This window comes from Oncorhynchus gorbuscha, linkage group LG09 (assembly GCF_021184085.1).
Source record: "Oncorhynchus gorbuscha isolate QuinsamMale2020 ecotype Even-year linkage group LG09, OgorEven_v1.0, whole genome shotgun sequence".
NCBI classification, from domain to species: Eukaryota; Metazoa; Chordata; class Actinopteri; order Salmoniformes; family Salmonidae; genus Oncorhynchus; species Oncorhynchus gorbuscha.
The window spans coordinates 72,429,700-72,448,749 of NC_060181.1; the positions used below are offsets into that span (position 1 = coordinate 72,429,700).

Here is a 19,050-nt window from a genome sequence, read left to right on the forward strand (position 1 = left end):
GTAGCACTGTGGAGGAGGTGAATGTGAATAATCAAACTGGGCTTCATACTGAGTAGAAATGCTCCATCTCGAGAATAGTACCAGTGTTCGGGGTTTACGCTGTGGGACTTCACTGTGTGTGCTACTGACTTGCCAAACAATAATATGAACAATCATGACTGTTGAAGCAACAGTTTAGATGCTTGAGGGAAGACATTTGTGTGGCATGTAGCCTACTCACAGGCATGCCAGGGAGCCTGACTGTCAAAAGAAATATTGTGATTGCTAACAGGACAACTTGACTCTGCATGTCATGCTTCCCCAATAACACTACAGCCCCTCAGACCTGGGTTCAAATACTACTCGAAATCCAGAGTGCCGGATGGTCTGGTTTTCACTTTTCAGACTTTACTATTGGTTCTAATGTAACATGCAAGCTCAATCCACCACAGCTAAAATATTTGAAATAATTTGAAATGGTATTTTTATTTATTTAACCTTTATTTAACTAGGCAAGTCTGTTAAGAACAAATTCTTATTTTCAATGACGGCCTAGGAACAGTGGGTTAACTGCCTGTTCAGGGGTAGAACGACAGATTTGTACCTTGTCAGCTCGGGGGTTTGAACTTGCAACCTTCCGGTTACTACTCTAATCACTAGGCTACCCAGGTCTGCCATGGACTAGTGCTGCAGGCAGGCTGGAAACAGCTGTTGGAGAAGTTAGAGAAACAGCTGAGAAAGTAAGACTGTGTTGAAAGACGAGTCGGGGGCACACACACACACAGCCCAGGACAGCTTGGGTGGACCTGGAAGGCCCCTCACTCCAAAGAGCCACCTGTGGGTGTCCCCTGATAAAGCTATCCCTGCTAGCGTCCCTCTCTGAGCGACATCCCAAATGGCACAATATTCTCTATATAGTGCAGTGTTCACTACTTTTGACAAGGGCCCTTGGGGCATTGGTTAAAACTTGTGTACCCTAAAGAGAATAGGGGGTCATTTGGGATGTACCCTCTGAGTGGCCCCGGCCTGGCTGAGAGAATTCAGAGAACGTTAAATATAGCATCACCATCAGCCTCATGTCATTAAGCATCAACAACAGCTACAGTATCACCTTCAAGATTTAGGCCTATTAAAAGCTACTGGGTCAGATAGATGCAAACATTTTAAAGTATCACCTTTAAGCTATATTAAAATATAAAGTTTGGTGATATTTGGTGATAAAAGTGTCCGAGCAGACATTCCCTTGTTTTCAATAAACTGGGCCACAAACAGCATTTGCTTTGGAATTTTCCCCCCATATGGATATAATATTTGTTTGTGTAGTGTTGTTTGATGTGTGAATATAAATATTTTTGTCTATTTGTTTATAGTTACTATTATCTCCCAACCAAATAAAAATAACCATTAACAAGAGAAGACCTAGTAAACCCAGAAGCCACCACAACACCCTACAGATGGTTTTGACTAGATGGTATACAGTTTATGTCAGAATTAACCAGAATTGACTTTTCGTAGCAGGTTAGGAGAATTTACACAGCAGGTTAGGAGAACAAGGTTAAGGTCAGGAAAAATGTAAGGGTTAGGTAAAATGCCCCCAAAAAACATACATTCTACACAAGCTGTAATCTTTCTAGCCAATGACCCTAGCCCAAAGGCCAGCAGATGGCAATATTGAGTCATTTCATTTTACCGTCGAAAACGCATTGAATGCAGCTTATACATTTTTGTGTCCCTCGTGGACCGGTTCGTACCTAAAACATTCTCCATTCAGACTGCATAGGCTTCAATTTCCTCCTTAACTTTATTTAATGGTGTGAAGGCAGAAAACAACAAGGAAAATATGCGTACTTATGAAATACACATTTTCACAAGATTAATACTAATCTTGGATGTTGTGTATCGCTTCCAAAAATCATTCAGATTTGTTCAGTAAATACTGAAATTAGTGATGGGAAACCTAGGCTCTCTGAACCCTATGGGGCTTTCCCAAATTGTGCCAAAAAACGGTTTATTACTCAGAACTTCTAACGCAATGCACATTAGTGACATCTGCTGGTCAAGAATAAATATCAGCATGTTTGACGTTAATATATACTTTTTTCCCGTCATTCCACCCATACTTTGTGGCGCAATCAATAGGTGTGAACTTAGATAAAGTATATGTAGCCTACTTAGAATGTGAGGTTCACTATTTATTTTATTGAGCATGTGTTGTATTATTTAGGATGCTGAAGACAAAAGATTATCGTAGGATACACTTAATAAAAACAAATAATTTGAACAACATTGGAAAGATAGTGTGGTTTCACACAAAATACATTTCCAAATCCAAACATAGCCAGATCTTGTGCCTATGCTAGTCTCAGATACCTGCTGAGCTACTGCTTGGTTGCAATACACTGGAAACATTTGAACTTTCATAAATTGGTAAATAAGGTGTCCAGTAGAGGTCAGTGTTTGAAAGCAACTTGGAAGAAGGCACCGGAACCACAAACAATAACACAACATACAAAAACATAAATAATATTTCAGTTCTATGTTAAATAATTGAAAGAGGGGTTTGTTCTCCGCCACCTCATCTTATCAATAAAAAAATCTTCCAAGTAAAATAATCAAATTAACAATACAAATTTAACTGGGGTCCATATCAGTTGGGTCAGAATAAAACGTAATATCAGAGTCTTCCAAATTAACATTAACAGTAGTTTACCTTAAAATAAAGTATTCTAACTCAATCCTAAATCTTCTGATGAGAGCAGTCCCAAAATCAATAGTCAAGAGTTTCTGGTCACAAACACAAAACACATTTGTCATCTATAGCCATTTTGAATCTGTGTACATTAAAGGTCTTTACGGGGTAGACTCTGTGAATGAGTTAATATGATGCTTCTTTCACCTTGTTAGATATACAATATTTGCTCGACAACAATGAAACTTTGTTCCAGTTCACTTGTCCCAGGGCTGCATTCCAGTATATTCTAGCAGAATAAATAGTAACACATTGACAGAGCTTTCTCATATATACAGTGCCTTGCGAAAGTATTTGGCCCCCTTGAACTTTGCGACCTTTTGCCACATTTCAGGCTTCAAACATAAAGATATAAAACTGTATTTTTTTGTGAAGAATCAACAACAAGTGGGACACAATCATGAAGTGGAACGACATTTATTGGATATTTCAAACCTTTTTAACAAATCAAAAACTGAAAAATTGGGCGTGCAAAATTATTCAGCCCCCTTAAGTTAATACTTTGTAGCGCCACCTTTTGCTGCGATTACAGCTGTAAGTCGCTTGGGTTATGTCTCTATCAGTTTTGCAGATCGAGAGACTGAAATTTTTTCCCATTCCTCCTTGCAAAACAACTCGAGCTCAGTGAGGTTGGATGGAGAGCATTTGTGAACAGCAGTTCTCAGTTCTTTCCACAGATTCTCGATTGGATTCAGGTCTGGACTTTGACTTGGCCATTCTAACACCTGGATATGTTTATTTTCGAACCATTCCATTGTAGATTTTGCTTTATGTTTTGGATCATTGTCTTGTTGGAAGACAAATCTCCGTCCCAGTCTCAGGTCTTTTGCAGACTCCATCAGGTTTTCTTCCAGAATGGTTCTGTATTTGGCTCCATCCATCTTCCCATCAATTTTAACCATCTTCCCTGTCCCTGCTGAAGAAAAGCAGGCCCAAACCATGATGCTGCCACCACCATGTTTGACAGTGGGGATGGTGTGTTCAGGGTGATGAGCTGTGTTGCTTTTACGCCAAACATAACATTTTGCATTGTTGCCAAAAAGTTCAATTTTGGTTTCATCTGACCAGAGCACCTTCTTCCACATGTTTGGTGTCTCTCCCAGGTGGCTTGTGGCAAACTTTAAATGACACTTTTTATGGATATCTTTAAGAAATGGCTTTCTTCTTGCCACTCTTCCATAAAGGCCAGATTTGAGCAATATACGACTGATTGTTGTCCTATGGACAGAGTCTCCCACCTCAGCTGTAGATCTCTGCAGTTCATCCAGAGTGATAATGGGCCTCTTGGCTGCATCTCTGATCAGTCTTCTCCTTGTATGAGCTGAAAGTTTAGAGGGACGGCCAGGTCTTGGTAGATTTGCAGTGGTCTGATACTCCTTCCATTTCAATATTATCGCTTGCACAGTGCTCCTTGGGATGTTTAAAGCTTGGGAAATCTTTTTGTATCCAAATCCGGCTTTAAACTTCTTCACAACAGTATCTCGGACCTGCCTGGTGTGTTTCTTGTTCTTCATGATGCTCTCTGCACTTTTAACGAACTTCTGAGACTATCACAGTGCAGGTGCATTTATACGGAGACTTGATTACACACAGGTGGATTATATTTATCATCATTAGTCATTTAGGTCAACATTGGATCATTCAGAGATCCTCACTGAACTTCTGGAGAGTGCTTGCTGCACTGAAAGTAAAGGGGCTGAATAATTTTGCACGCCCAATTTTTCCGTTTTTGATTTGTTAAAAAAGTTTGAAATATCCAATAAATGTCGCTCCACTTCATGATTGTGTCCCACTTGTTGTTGATTCTTCACAAAAAAATACAGCTTTATATCTTTATGTTTGAAGCCTGAAATGTGGCAAAAGTTTGCAAAGTTCAAGGGGGCCGAATACTTTCGCAAGGCACTGTACATATATATACAGTACCAGTCAAAAGTTTGGACACACCTACTAATTCAAGGGTTTTTCTTTATTTTTACAATGTTCTACATTGTAGAATAATAGTGAAGACATCAAAACTGTTAAATAACACAAATGGAATCATGTAGTAACCAAACAAGTATTAAACAAATCTAAATATATTTTACATATGAGATTCTTTAAAGTAGCCATCCTTTGCCTTGATGACAGCTTTGCATGCTCTTGGCATTCTCTCTATTTTTTGCAGTTTTACTTTAGTGCCTTATTGCAAATAGGATGCACTTCCTGGAATAATTGTATTCTGTAGGCTTCCTTCTTTTCACTTATTTAGGTTTGAATTGTGGAGTAAATGCAATGTTGTTGATCCATCAGTTTTCTCCTATCAAAGACATTAAACTGTTTTAAGGTCACCATTGGCCTCATGGTGAAATCCCTGAATGGTATCCTTCCTCTTCGGCAACTGAGTTAGGAAGGACGCCTGTATCTTTGTAGTGTCTGGGTGTATTGATACATCATCCAAAGCATAAGTAATAACTTCACCATGCTCAAAAGGATATTCAACTTATTGTTTTCTTTCTTTTTAACCCATCTACCAATAGGTGCCCTTCTTTGCGTTGGAAAACCTCCCTGGTCTTTGTGGTTGACCGAGGGACCTTACAGATAATTGTATGTCTGGGATACAGAGATGAAGTAGTGATTCAAAAATCGTGTTAAGCACAGAGTGAGTCCATGCAACTCATTATGTGACTAGTTAAGAACATATTTACTCCTGAACTTATTTAGGCTTGCCATAAGAAAGAGCTTGAATACTTATTGACTCAAGACCTTTCAGCTTTTAATTTAATTAATTAATTTGTAAACATTTATAAAAACAAAATTTAACTTTGACATTACAGTGTGTTGTTTGTAGGCCAGTGACACAAAATCTAAATGTAATTCATTTTCAATTCAGGCTGTAACACAACAAAATGTGGAAAAAGTGGTGTAAATACATTCTGAAGGTCGTGTAAAGCTCTTTCCAAATGTCTCAACAATAGGAGAGATTTGTAGATGGTCCCTTTCTTTCTGATACCAAGATATGTGATCACGTCCTTTACAGGGATATTACATATTGACTCATATAATTTAGCAGACACACTTATCCAGAGTAATTCAGGTTTGCTCAAGGGCACATCGACAGAGTGTTCACCTAGTCGGCTTGGGGATTTGAAACAGCAACCTTTCAGTTATCTGCTCAACACTCTTAACCACTAGGCTACCTGCGGTCAATAATTCACAATGCAAATAATTCACATTTCCTAATTCACATTTCTTAATATTCAGAGATTAACCAGACATGCAATAGACAATCTTTGGCGTGATGAAGTGACATCATTGGTCACGTGGTAACGTTACTTAGAAACTACAGTGTATACCATTTATGCTTTGAAACGAGCAACCTATTTTTTTATATTTTTTTAAATATATATATATATAATTGCATGATTTAGGATGTTAAATACAACACTGAACAGGCTATGCTTCTCGAAACTTATCATTTAAAAGTTAGAAAGGAAGATTGCCGTCCAGTACAAACAGAATGAGCTGCACTCCAGTAGCTCTGGAGGTGAATTGGAAGAGAGTGAGGATGAATTACCTGAGGTGGCAGGCTCCAGCCTCGCACCGATGGTCATGATAAAGACAAATGTGGTCAAGTAGCAGTGACATTTTTGAATCGGTAAAGGTAACCAGAAATGGACTTGCGATGATTTTTGTGTTTCTCCCGCCCAGAGGGAGCGGGCGCTCCACGCCTGGTGAATGGGGACAGGAGCTCTTACTTGTTTTGCTTTCAGGAACAGGGTGGAGAAAGGAAAGGAGTGATTACTGGGTGGAGGTGGATCAACTGAAGTAGGGGTGCCCATGTTGCTGGGGATCAAAAGTATCCAATGCGAGAGAAGCAAGTTTAGGTTGCCAGGGTCAGAGTTGTACAGAAGGTGTCGAATGCCGAGGCAGTGAAGAAAGTAGAGGAAGATGGCTGAGGGATCCCAAGAGGCTCCCGGTGAGTAGTAGACTTTTCACAAGTACAGAGTGAATTGGGAAAGGGGGATTTAACCCTGAATCAGAGAGGTATGGGGGGGCTGCCTTAATCAACATCCATGTCTTCAGTGCCCAGGAAACAGTGGGTTAACTGCCTTTCTTAGGGGCAGAGCGACAGATTTTTACCTTGACAGCATGGGGATTCAATCCAGCAACCTATTGGTTACTGGCCAAATGCTCTAACCACTAGGCTACCTGCCGAATGCAACGTGCTTCAGTAACGTTGGCTTTTTAGTCTTCCCTGCCATCATAGAAAACAGGTGTTGTGGTGGGAGCTGTAGAGAAGTACTTGGGTTTACGAAATGTTATTGCAGAAGAGTTTCAAGGGTGTGTTGAATGGTAGTGTCCCGGGCTCCCAGGTCGTCTCCCTGGTGTAGAATCAGATAGCCAAAATAGGGGAATGGGTTGGTGGGTTCTTAATGAGTTGGCAGGGATTTTCTTTTTCCTTTTCCCTTTTTGTTTCACAAAGTCTAATGGATTTATACTCCAGTCCAGTTGGGGGTGATAATGCACCATAAATATTGGATGCCAACTGCTGTTAAACCCAAACAAACAAGAATTTGTATTTATTTACTTTTATTTAACTAGCCAAGTCAGTTAAGAACAAATTCTTATTTACAATGATGGCCAACGGCCTACCCGTCATCGTAAAGAAAAATAAATAGGTCAATGCAAGCCGTGGGGAAAGCAGTATTGGCTCACATTCAACAAATCTGATCTAATATAGTGGATATTTATCAAATGCGTCATGATTGATGTATTGAAACAGTCCCAAAATGTGGTTACTAGAGTACAATTTTATATATTTGTCTGTTTTCAATGCATAACATTTAGAAGTTGTTCCTTTTCAGGTTTAGAAGAAGTGACTGCTAAATGCTAACTCCCGTTCGTATTAGCTGGTAGTATATCTAGCATAAGGAAATCAGTGATGGTAGTCAAAGTATATTTTAACTTCAATACATCTGATCTGTACCTCAACATAGTGTGAAATACACATAAACAATAGCGTATATGTAGGCACATTTTGCTGGGGTGCAATGAGGAGATTCGGGATCTTTCCACGGGTGGATCATTCCCTCACGGCATCTTTCCCTCCCATGCAATTCCATGGCTTTTCCATTGTTTGGGTCGAGTTCATTGACCTCCTTACTATAGACTCAGTCTGTGTTAACAAGCAGAAGAACAAGTTTTGCTGTGAGCCAATGGGGTAACCAAGGTGACCATGGTTTGTTTCCCCCAAGGCGGAGAGGGCTTTGACGTTCTATTTAAGTCAATTACAAAACTACATTTAAGAAAAGTACAATGTCTAAAGATAACATTTTCAACATCGCCAGCTCCCAGGCGTTCTCACTATTTAGAAAAATGTACAAGTGCATGTGTGAATTGACAATGTGTTTTTTGCACATCCCACCCCCTGGCACGTGCTCAGAGAGTGGGGTCAGAGATTATTGACAGCAACCCTGGAGCAATTAGGGTTAAGTGCCTTGCTCAAGGGCACCAACAGATGTTTCACGTAGTCAGCTTGGGGATTTAAACCAGCAACCTTGCAGTTACAGGCCCAACATTCCTAACCGCTAGGCTACCTGGCACAACATTAAACTAGCCAAGATCAACAAATGCATTATACAGAAAGAGTTAACCATTTTAACTAACCCTAACCTTAACTCTTAACCTAACTCCTAAACTTCACCCTAACCTTAACCCTAACCCCTAGCCTAGCTAACGTTAGCCACCTAGCTAGAATTCATAACATATTGGACATTTTGCAAATCCATAACATATAATATGAATTGTAATTTGTAACATATCATATAGGTGATGGACATCCACAAATTAATACATACCATGCGAGGCGTGGTACGTCACACTGAGTGGAGTGTCTCGGGTTTGCGTACAGATGCTCTGAGACCAGGTTGTCCCTTGTTCTCACTGTGTGAACACTTTAAGGAAAGAAATTCACCACAACAATGTTATTCTAATCTGATACAAAGAATATGTACAGTGGGGAGAACAAGTATTTGATACACTGCCAATTTGGCAGGTTTTTCTACATACAAAGCATGTAGAGGTCTGTCATTATCATGACAGACGGAATCTAAAACAAAAATTCAGAAAATCACATTGTATGATTTTTAAGTAATTAATTTGCATTTTATTGCATGACATAAGTATTTGATATGTCAGAAAAGCAGAACTTAATATTGGGTACAGAAACCTTTGTTTGCAATTACAGAGATCATATGTTTCCTGTAGTTCTTGACCAGGATTGCACACACTGCAGCAGGGATTTTGGCCCTCTCCTCTATACAGACCTTCTCCAGATCCTTCAGGTTTCTGGGCTGTTGCTGGGCAATATGGACATTCAGCTACCTCCAAAGATTTTCTATTGGGTTCAGGTCTGGAGACTGACTAGGCCACTCCAGGACCTTGAGATGCTTCTTACAGAGCCACTCCTTAGTTGCCCTGACTGTGTGTTTCGGGTCATTGTCATGCTGGAAGACCCAGCCACGACCCATCTTCAATGCTCTTACTGGGGGAAGGAGGTTGTTGGCCAAGATCTCGTGATACATGGCCCCATTCATCCTCCCCTCAATACGGTGCAGTCGTCCTGTCCCCTTTGCAGAAAAGCATCCCCAAAGAATGATGTTTCCACCTCCATGCTTCACGGTTGGGATGGTGTTCTTGGGGTTGTACTCATCCTTCTTCTTCCTCCAAACACGGCGAGTGTAGTTTAGACCAAAAAGCTCAATTTTTTGTCTCATCAGACCACATTACCTTTTCCCATTCCTCCTCTGGATCAAACTTCAGACGGGCCTGGACATGCGCTGGCTTGAGCAGGGGGACCTTACGTGCGCTGCAGGATTTTATTCCATGACGGCGTAGTGTGTTACTAATGGTTTTCTTTGAGACTGTGGTCCCAGCTCTCTTCAGGTCATTGACCAGGTCCTGCCGTGTAGTTCTCGGCTGATTCCTCACCTTCCTCATGATCATTGATGCCCCACAAGATGAGATCTCGCATGGAGCCCCAGACCGAGGGTGATTGACCATCATCTTGAACTTCTTCCATTTTCTAATAATTGCGCCAACAGTTGTTGCCTTCTCACCAAGCTGCTTGCCTATTGTCCTGTAGCCCATCCCAGCCTTGTGCAGGTCTACAATTTTATCCCTGATGTCCTTACACAGCTCTCTTGTCTTGGCCATTTTGAAGAGGTTGGAGTCTGTTTTACTGAGTGTGTGGACAGGTGTCTTTTATACAGGTAACAAGTTCAAACAGGTGCAGTTAATACAGGTAATGAGTGGAGAACAGGAGGGCTTCTTAAAGAAAAACAGGTCTGTGAGAGCCAGAATTCTTACTGGTTGGTAGGTGATCAAATACTTATGTCATGCAATAAAATGCAAATGAATTACTTAAAAATCATACAATGTGATTTTCTGGATTTTTGTTTTAGATTCCGTCTCTCACAGTTGAAGTGTACCTATGATAAAACTGACAGACCTCTACATGCTTTGTAAGTAGGAAAACCTGCAAAATCAGCAGTGTATCAAATACTTGTTCTCCCCACTGTATATCCCAAAGTAGTGTCTTTGAAATTCTCCTACACTATATCAAAACCAATCACAAGTGTTTCTTTTATAAAGAAAACCCTAGTTTTCTTTATATGTTCTTTATGTTGGCTTCGTCGTCTGTCTCAAGCCGTATTCACATCCCTGTGAACCCTTTGCAGCACCTCATCCTGCATCGTTTAGCCCCATCTACAGTATGTCAAGCGGAAGTTACAACTGTGGTTTATGAGTCACACATCTTTGAGGTCTTGCCAGAACCAGATGATCGATACTTCATGGAAGAGAAAGGCCCTATTCTTAGTCATTAGACTTTAATAATATGTCTATGTTGAACACAATGCCTATGGTGAATACAAATGTCTATGTTGAACACAATGCCTATGGTGAATACAAATGTCTATGTTGAACACAATGCTTATGGTGAATACAATGTCTATGTTGAATACAATGTCTATGTTGAATACAATGTCTATGTTGAATACAATGTCTATGTTGAATACAATGTCTATGTTGAATACAATGTCTATGTTGAATACAATGTCTATGTTGAATACAATGTCTAATACAATGTTAAATACAATGTCTATGTTGAAAACCATGCCTATGTTGAATACAATGTCTATGTTGAATACAATGTCTATGTTGAATACAATGTCTATGTTAAATACAATGTCTATGTTAAATACAATGTCTATGTTGAATACAATGTCTATGTTAAATACAATGTCTATGTTGAATACAATGTCTATGTTAAATACAATGTCTATGTTGAAAACCATGCCTATGTTGAATACAATGTCTATGTTGAATACAATGTCTATGTTAAATACAATGTCTATGTTGAAAACCATGCCTATGTTGAATACAATGTCTATGTTGAATACAATGTCTATGTTGAATACAATGTCTATGTTGAAAACCATGCCTATGTTGAATACAATGTCTATGTTGAATACAATGTCTATGTTGAATACAATGTCTATGTTGAATACAATGTCTATGTTAAATACAATGTCTATGTTGAAAACCATGCCTATGTTGAATACAATGTCTATGTTGAATACAATGTCTATGTTGAATACAATGTCTATGGTGAATACAATGTCTATGTTGAACACAATGCTTATGGTGAATACAATGTCTATGTTGAATACAATGTCTATGTTGAACACAATGCTTATGGTGAATACAATGTCTATGTTGAATACAATGTCTATGTTGAATACAATGTCTATGTTGAATACAATGTCTATGTTGAATACAATGTCTATGTTAAATACAATGTCTATGTTGAATACAATGTCTATGTTGAATACAATGTCTATGTTAAATACAATGTCTATGTTGAAAACCATGCCTATGTTGAATACAATGTCTATGTTGAATACAATGTCTATGTTGAATACAATGTCTATGTTAAATACAATGTCTATGTTAAATACAATGTCTATGTTGAATACAATGTCTATGTTAAATACAATGTCTATGTTGAATACAATGTCTATGTTAAATACAATGTCTATGTTGAAAACCATGCCTATGTTGAATACAATGTCTATGTTGAATACAATGTCTATGTTGAATACAATGTCTATGTTGAATACAATGTCTATGTTAAATACAATGTCTATGTTGAAAACAATGCCTATGGTGAATACAATGTCTATGTTGAATACAATGTCTATGTTAAATACTATGTCTATGTTGAATACTATGTCTATGTTAGACCATCAAAAAAAGAGTACAACAGTCGCTTTGAGAGTGGTGATTAGCCTCACAGCAAGAAACTACATTTCTATGATCTTATCATATTTAACAAACATTGTTCAATAAATTAATCCATTACAAGAATATCAATGACACCGATAATGAAGGAAATGAATAATACATATCACAATTGAATTTGACCTGAACACAGTTGTTCATCAATTATAACTCTCTATTTATGTGTGGTCCCTATTGACCCATCGAAGTGTCAGGTTGATCATTAATGGGCCTCCAGTCTGGCATGTTGACCAGGTGTTTGGCTCCTCTACAGTGACTCTGTGTCACAATAACTAAGTAGTAATGGAAGGCAGCCTGGCTATCCGAAACAAGAGCTGTAGGCCCATGTGACGTCACACTCCATAGAATAGCATTCCACTTAAAGGCGGTGATCTTCCGTTATATGCCATGCTTAAAATAATGGTCATATTTTGATTCTCACTAACAGATGATATATACTGATTGCTGTGTACTGTAAATTACTTTTCCATGTCCACTGACGTACTCTGTTTACTCTCCCTATCAATACTCTAATAGCTCTTTGTACATCCTTCCAATTCCTTGCTTTTAACTGGTGCACAAAAATGTGAGCCAGGTAAAAATGGTACAAATGTGTGTTTTTGTTTGTGTGAACACACATCCGTGTGTGTGGTATACTAAACCGGATTGAGACAAAGCTTCCTGGTTATCGTTCTAAGGAAATAGAATATGGAAATTCTCTTTTACCATCTTAGATTTTATTTTGTTAGTAATGGCATTGTGAAATGAGGCAGAGCCTCTCCCTAAGAACCTGTGAGACAATAGTTTGTTTTTGACCATCTCCATGATAAGTACTACAGAATGGCCATGAAATATGATGCCATTCCAAAACTCAAAACTATTTTTCAGTATGTTTTTGAACAGACAGTTCATGAAAAAGTAGGAATAACAAAACGTTTTTTTTTAAGTTTAAAAAGTATTAATTTTTCTGAAGTCCTATAAGCCTCAATCAGAAGCTTATGGACAAAGAAGTAAAGCAAACTGAAAAACCGCGACATTAATTGATTACACATCATGATCAGAGTACCCAGTGCATCATCGTTACTGTGATGGAAATACAACTTCAAGCACATCATTGTCAGTTGGATCAATGTCCAAGATCTCATTCCCACTTCAGGAAATATCTACTGCATTTCCTCAAGCAAGTGAAAAGACAACGACAGCTGAGTAGTAGAGATGACTATTTGAATAGGAGTGTGGGTGTATTTAGTGGGAAATGTCCCATGATCACAAAAACCATACTGTAGGTGCGATAAAATGCAAACATTTTAAAAATAATTATGAGGTCTTAAGTTGTTAGCTAAATGGGCTGGTCGTTCATTCTATGTTAAGCACTAGAGTGAGGACCCAAAAGCGGTTTAACAAAAACAGAGTCCTTTAATGTAAACACAGGGAAGACATAGATCCTCTTCAGATGTAGATAATGGAAAAATAGACAACCCGCAGAGAGGGCGACAAATGAAACAAAAAGTCCTTCTGATAATCACAAAAGAGCCCCCTTCTTAGCAGCAGAGGAGAATAGCTGGGTAGCGGCGACAGGCTGCAGGTCTCTCTGGGTAGGCGCGGGTCGTAGAGGAACAGTGGTACCTGAACTCACGTAGCATCAGATGAACTGGACACAGCACAAACGATAAGACAGTTAGCTGAGTACAGGATGCACTTGCCAGGCAGATTCCGACAGGACGGGACAAGGATGAAGCAAACGAGACGATAGTTTGTTTCTGGCATGAGAAACTCAAACGAGAATCTGACAAAGAAAGAAGCAGGAACAGAGAGAGAAATAGAGACCTAATCAGAGGGAAAAGGGGAACAGGTGGGAAAAGGGTGAACGAGGTAGTTAGAGGAGATGAGGAACAGCTGGAGGAGGAGAGAAAGAGAAGGTAACCTAATACGACCAGCAGAGGGAGACAGAGTGAAGAGAAAGAACAGGAACAAAACATAATATGACAAGACATGACATTCTATCCATTATTTTTTGCAATGATCGCTATGCTAAACAAATCCTTGGCATGTAGCTCCAGGATAGTTACTGTACATCTCCTTTGCTCTAGCCAACTAAAGAAAGCAGCTGAAATGACAGTACCTATGTGTACTTTCCTTTGTTTTACATTTGTTTGTTTCTTTTGCCATTTCTTTGGATATATTCATTATAATGATCCTGATAAATGAATTTGTCTGGCTCAGAGAAACTGTCAGTCACTTCACGTTCATATGCATGGCATGGAGGAGATCGCAATAAACCTTCCACAGGTCAGAGAAGCAGACAGCAAGGTTTAGACAAACCCTAACTGTTGCAAACTAAATGCTAACCTAGTAGCATGGGGGGAAATTGTTTAGATACTTTTTAACGGGGGAGATGATGTTAAGGCTATAATATAAATTGACTGGCTGGGTTGTGGGACAGTAGTCTGGCTGATACCAAACTCAAAGTCCTCCTTACTTGAGAGTCTGGAAAGGCTGTTTTGATGTTGTCTCACTCAAACACATACAGACACAGCCACACAAAGCCCCTGAGTGCCATTCCATTACAAATGTTGGATTTTCAAATCCAAACAAGGAGAGGTCTCAACCAATCAATCCTTCTGCTCAATTTCTGAGTGAATATTGCATTAATAAACAGCCTCCTTTCCAGACCAGTGAGTCACAGCTCTTCCTTCCTGTGTGGTACCATGAGTCGCGTCAGCCAGGCTAGTGGATAGTGGATGCGCATTGATTAATCAAATTGAACTCTTAACAGGCATTACCCGGTGAATGCGGGGATTGTTGTCCCTTCTATCAACCAGTCAGCATCCAGGATCCAAACAGCCCGTTTTATAAATGTTTTTATATCATTTACATGGTGACAGCATGGTATCCCAGGAATACTGAACATTCCAAAGCACAAAAAACTGCGCCTGAATCTGATTCATTGCAATTCAATCTTTGAGGACTGCAATCATAGAAATACTATTTATTTATGCTTACTAATAAGCCATTGTCAAAATCTCGTCTATGATTATTTTGCTGGTGGCTCACTCTCATCCGACATTTACATATTACTCGTCCACCAGCCGGCTCCATTTTACCCTGGCAGATTACACCCAACAGCGTTACAATATAAATTTTTACCCTGGCAGTCAATGATGGTGATGATAAGGTAAGCTGTATTAAAGCTTTAATGGTCTAAGTTATATTGGTATTGAACCGTGCAGGTTTGATAGGAGTTCCTCCCTCTTCATCACACGAACCATCAACAGGGAAAGGCAGTGGTTTCTCTTTCCATGTTTTCTGTGCCTAACTAAAAGGCTTTATAAAAATGTAAATGAAAAACAAAAAACATTTATTTAAAAACTGATAAGATATTCATAGTTTTTAAAAATGAACAGCACCTAATTTCTTTAGGCTACATAGTGTGCCAAACTGACACATTGACAATGCCCACAGCCTAATCTCTTGTGTACAGACTACATGATATAAATGGTGTAATTTACATGGGGTTGCCAAGATTACCCACAAAAAAAACATAAATATGAGTGCGCATCAGGAATGAATGACTACACACCATTAATGTTATTCTGAGAGAAATTTGAGACATTTACTGCTTTGGAGCAGGGTCGGCTTCAGCTTGTGCAGGGACCTCTTCAGCTTTAACAGCGGCTGCTTCAACTTTTACAGATGCAGGTTCACCTTGTACAGCTGTCTCTTCAGCTTTTACAGGGGCAGCTTCAGCTTTTACAGGGGACTCTTCAGCTTTTACAGGGGCCTCTTCAGCTTTTACAGGGGCCGCTTCAGCTTTTACAGGGGCCGCTTCAGCTTTTACAGGGGCCGCTTCAGCTTTTACAGGGGCCGCTTCAGCTTTTACAGGGGCCGCTTCAGCTTTTACAGGGGCAGCTTCAGCTTTTACAGGGGCAGCTTCAGCTTTTACAGTGGCCGCTTCAGCTTTTACAGGGGCCGCTTCAGCTTTTACAGTTGCTGCTTCAGCCTTTACAGGGGCCGCTTCAGCTTTTACAGGGGCCGCTTCAGCTTTTACAGGGGCCGCTTCAGCTTTTGCTGCTCCTTCTTTGGGTGGACATAATTTCCTAGAGAAAACAAGAGGTTTTATTATCATCATGAACTTTGTTTGATGTTTCACCTGTGCTGTGAGTAGACTTTTACAGTTCTATTTTTGACTGGAATGAATTCCAAAAATCACTGAAGTTGAGACTTATATTTCCCTCACTAACTTTAAACATCAGCTATTTGAGCAGCTAACCGATCTGCTGCAGCTGTACATAGCCCATCTGTAAATAGCCCATGCAATCTACCTACCTCATCCCCATATTGTTTTTATTTACTTTTCTGCTCTTTTGCACATCAGTATTTCGACTTGCACATCATCATCTGCACATCTGTCACTCCAGTGTTCATTTGCTAAATTGTAATTATTTTGCTACTATGGCCTATTTATTGCCTTACCTCCTCACGCCATTTGCACACACTGTATATAGACTTTTTCTTTCTATTGTGTTATTGACTGTACTCTTGTTTATTCCATGTGTAACTCTGGGTTGTTGTTTGTGTCACTCTGCTTTGCTTTTTCTTGGCCAAGTCGCAGTTGTAAATGAGAACTTGTTCTCAACTGGCCTACCTGGTTGAATAAAGGTTAAAAAAATATATATAAAATATATATATTACAGGTATTACAAATCTGCTACTTACGCTGTATCTGTTGAGTTCTTCACAAAACCACACACTTTGCTCCTCTGCTCCAACTGCTGTTTGAGTGTGGTGATCTCCCCTGTCCAAGCCTCCTTTTCAGTTTTGAATGTCGCTGAGGAGAACAGACAAGGAGAGGAGATCAGAAGAGAAGAGCAGAGAAGAGAAGCAAAGGGAAACCACTTCAGAAATGCACCCAGAGAGAGAGATGCACTACGTTACAGTGGCTGACATGTTACCAAATTTCCCCACCTTGTGGCACAAGTGGCTACAAGAATAACAACTCTACTAGAAAAGACTCACATACCTTCAATATCACTCTGCTCCTTCTGTATGGGTGCAAGTACTTCCTCCTTTTGTTTCTTTGTGCCAAAGTGAGAGATAACACAAATATAGGTAAAGGGGAAAAATAACATTCACGCCTACTGTTTGCTGTACATACTAAAAATCCTTATCCGAGTCCTTCAAATCCTTCTACTCAGCACATTCCACTGCGCACAGATGTCAATTCAACGTTTATTCCACATTTGTTCAACGTCATTTCATTGAAATTACGTGGATTTTTTTTTTATTTTTTTTTGATTCAGTCAGTGTATGCCCAGTGGGTTGACAAGCACCATACACCAACCTGGGTCAAATGTTAAATACTTTCAATTGCTTTTTTGATTGCTCTGGTTTAGTGCACCCTGTTCCAAGCTACACAGCCCGAAGCCATTGTCATCACTGTTCAATGCTTGGGGGTTGCACTTTTGGGACTATTCCATTGGATCCATTGTACCAGGAAAACGAAATCAAGAACAGCTCCATTACTTGACATACCTGTATGTTCAGTATTCGACCCAGGTCTGTCTAGTGAAGGGCAGCCCTGTACCTGGAGAGCTACTGTTCTCCAGATTTTCGCTCCAACCCTTATTTAGCACACCTGATTTTACTTTTAACTGCTCACCAATGCCTTATCTAGCTGAATCAGGTATGTTAGGTAAGGGTTGGACTGAAAATGAACAGGATGGTAGATCTCCATGAAGAGGGTTGGGCAGTCCTGGTCTAGTCTTTATAGTACACCAATGGTCTATATGTTCAGTATTTAACCCAGGTCTGTCTAGTATGTATAGAACAGTAATGATCTGTCTCTCACCTTCTCTGCCTGGCAGGTCTCGACCTCAGTCTGCTTCTTCCCCTCCTCTTCCGTCAGTTTCTTCACCTCTGCCTCCATCTCCTCCACATTCTTCTTCTTCGAGTCTAACTGCCCCTTCAGCAGGTTTTCCACCCACTGCCTCTCCTTGAGTTGGTTGACGCGAGCTTGCTGCATCTGATCCAGATGCAGGTTCTGCAAGGTCAGCTTGGCTTCTGTCAGGGGCTGGCCAAAGACGATCAGGGCCAGGCCCATAGAGACCAGGATTGTTAGGCCTCCTATCACCAATAAAACCCTCATGGCTGCCTCTGGGAGTTTGTGTGGGTGTTGGTTCTTTATGTTCTTTAAGTCTATGTATTTGTCCCTGTGTGAATGTATGTGTGTCTGCTGGACTTTTATGTGTATATACTGTATGTATATCTATATATCACCTACGTCTTTACAATATTAATTTTGTGTGGCAGAGAGCACAGTGACTATTAAAAGGTTTACCTTATTTACGGAGTCAATGATAATGTGTGGTCGTATGAGTGAGTTTCTATGACTCGTTTGTTACCATAGTCCTCCCATAGCCTACAGCATGAAGCCTGAAGCAAATATATGAACTTCTTTATATATAATTTTGTTCCTCTTCCTTTCCTCTACAGTAAATCTGAGGCTTACTGTCATTCCTGGTCCTGTATTCTTCTTCCTGGGTTGCCTCTAGTTTTCTTAGTTCAAAAAATGCTTCGCAATCCAAATTGAAAGCACTGTTAAAGAACACAAAACACACCTCAATCCTCAAAATCTGTGTAAAGAATGATGATGTCTTGTCCAACTCTAGCACCACCTCCTACCACTCCCCACCTCCCTTTATCTGGTTGTGTTATGATTATGGCATAACCGGTTTGACAGTTCAGACAGGTAGGATGGGTCTAATCACGTGGCTAAGGTGTAAGAGAGGATTTCAGGTGAACAAAAGAGCAGAGCAGTCGCGGATATAGTCAATCATAAATAACTTCGATTCAATACAAGTTTGCAAACAGGGAGACACCTCTCACACAGAAGCCAAGAAAAGTGTCTAACTCGCCTTCTCCAAGTAGACCCTAATATTCCAGTCTCACAGCACCAATGTTCCATCAACATCAGCCTGGGAGGTTTGTACGGAGTTCCATCA

The 19,050-nt window shown here is 39.8% G+C and overlaps 1 protein-coding gene across 3 annotated transcripts; it reads right to left on the bottom strand.

The window, feature by feature from the left end:
• Positions 1–13,441: 13,441 nt before the first annotated feature.
• LOC124044026 (neurofilament heavy polypeptide-like) lies at positions 13,442–18,715 on the bottom strand. Of its 3 annotated transcripts, XM_046363338.1 has the most exons (6): positions 18,558–18,712; positions 17,898–18,119; positions 17,070–17,124; positions 16,766–16,877; positions 15,667–16,146; positions 13,442–13,700 (listed from the first exon to the last, which is right to left on the bottom strand). In XM_046363338.1, exons 1-6 carry the CDS (start codon positions 18,561–18,563, stop codon positions 13,682–13,684), a joined length of 894 nt encoding a protein of 297 aa, XP_046219294.1. In that variant the 5' UTR covers positions 18,564–18,712; the 3' UTR covers positions 13,442–13,681. The 3 variants fall into 3 exon arrangements, with proteins under 3 accessions (XP_046219294.1, XP_046219292.1, XP_046219293.1); XM_046363336.1 differs by having other exon boundaries at positions 17,898–18,715; XM_046363337.1 differs by having other exon boundaries at positions 15,630–16,146; positions 17,898–18,715.
• Positions 18,716–19,050: the final 335 nt, after the last annotated feature.

What these genes read in the sequence shown, in the direction of transcription:
- LOC124044026 (XM_046363336.1), bottom strand. Translation starts at nt 18,194, where the DNA reads ATGAGGGTTTTATTGGTGATAGGAGGCCTAACAATCCTGGTCTCTATG. An exon ending in AGACCTGCCAGGCAGAGAAG is followed by an intron (nt 17,125 to 17,897) that starts GTGAGAGACAGA and finishes TTTGGCACAAAG; the next exon opens with AAACAAAAGGAGGAAGTACT. An exon ending in AAGAACTCAACAGATACAGC is followed by an intron (nt 16,147 to 16,765) that starts GTAAGTAGCAGA and finishes TGTTTTCTCTAG; the next exon opens with GAAATTATGTCCACCCAAAG.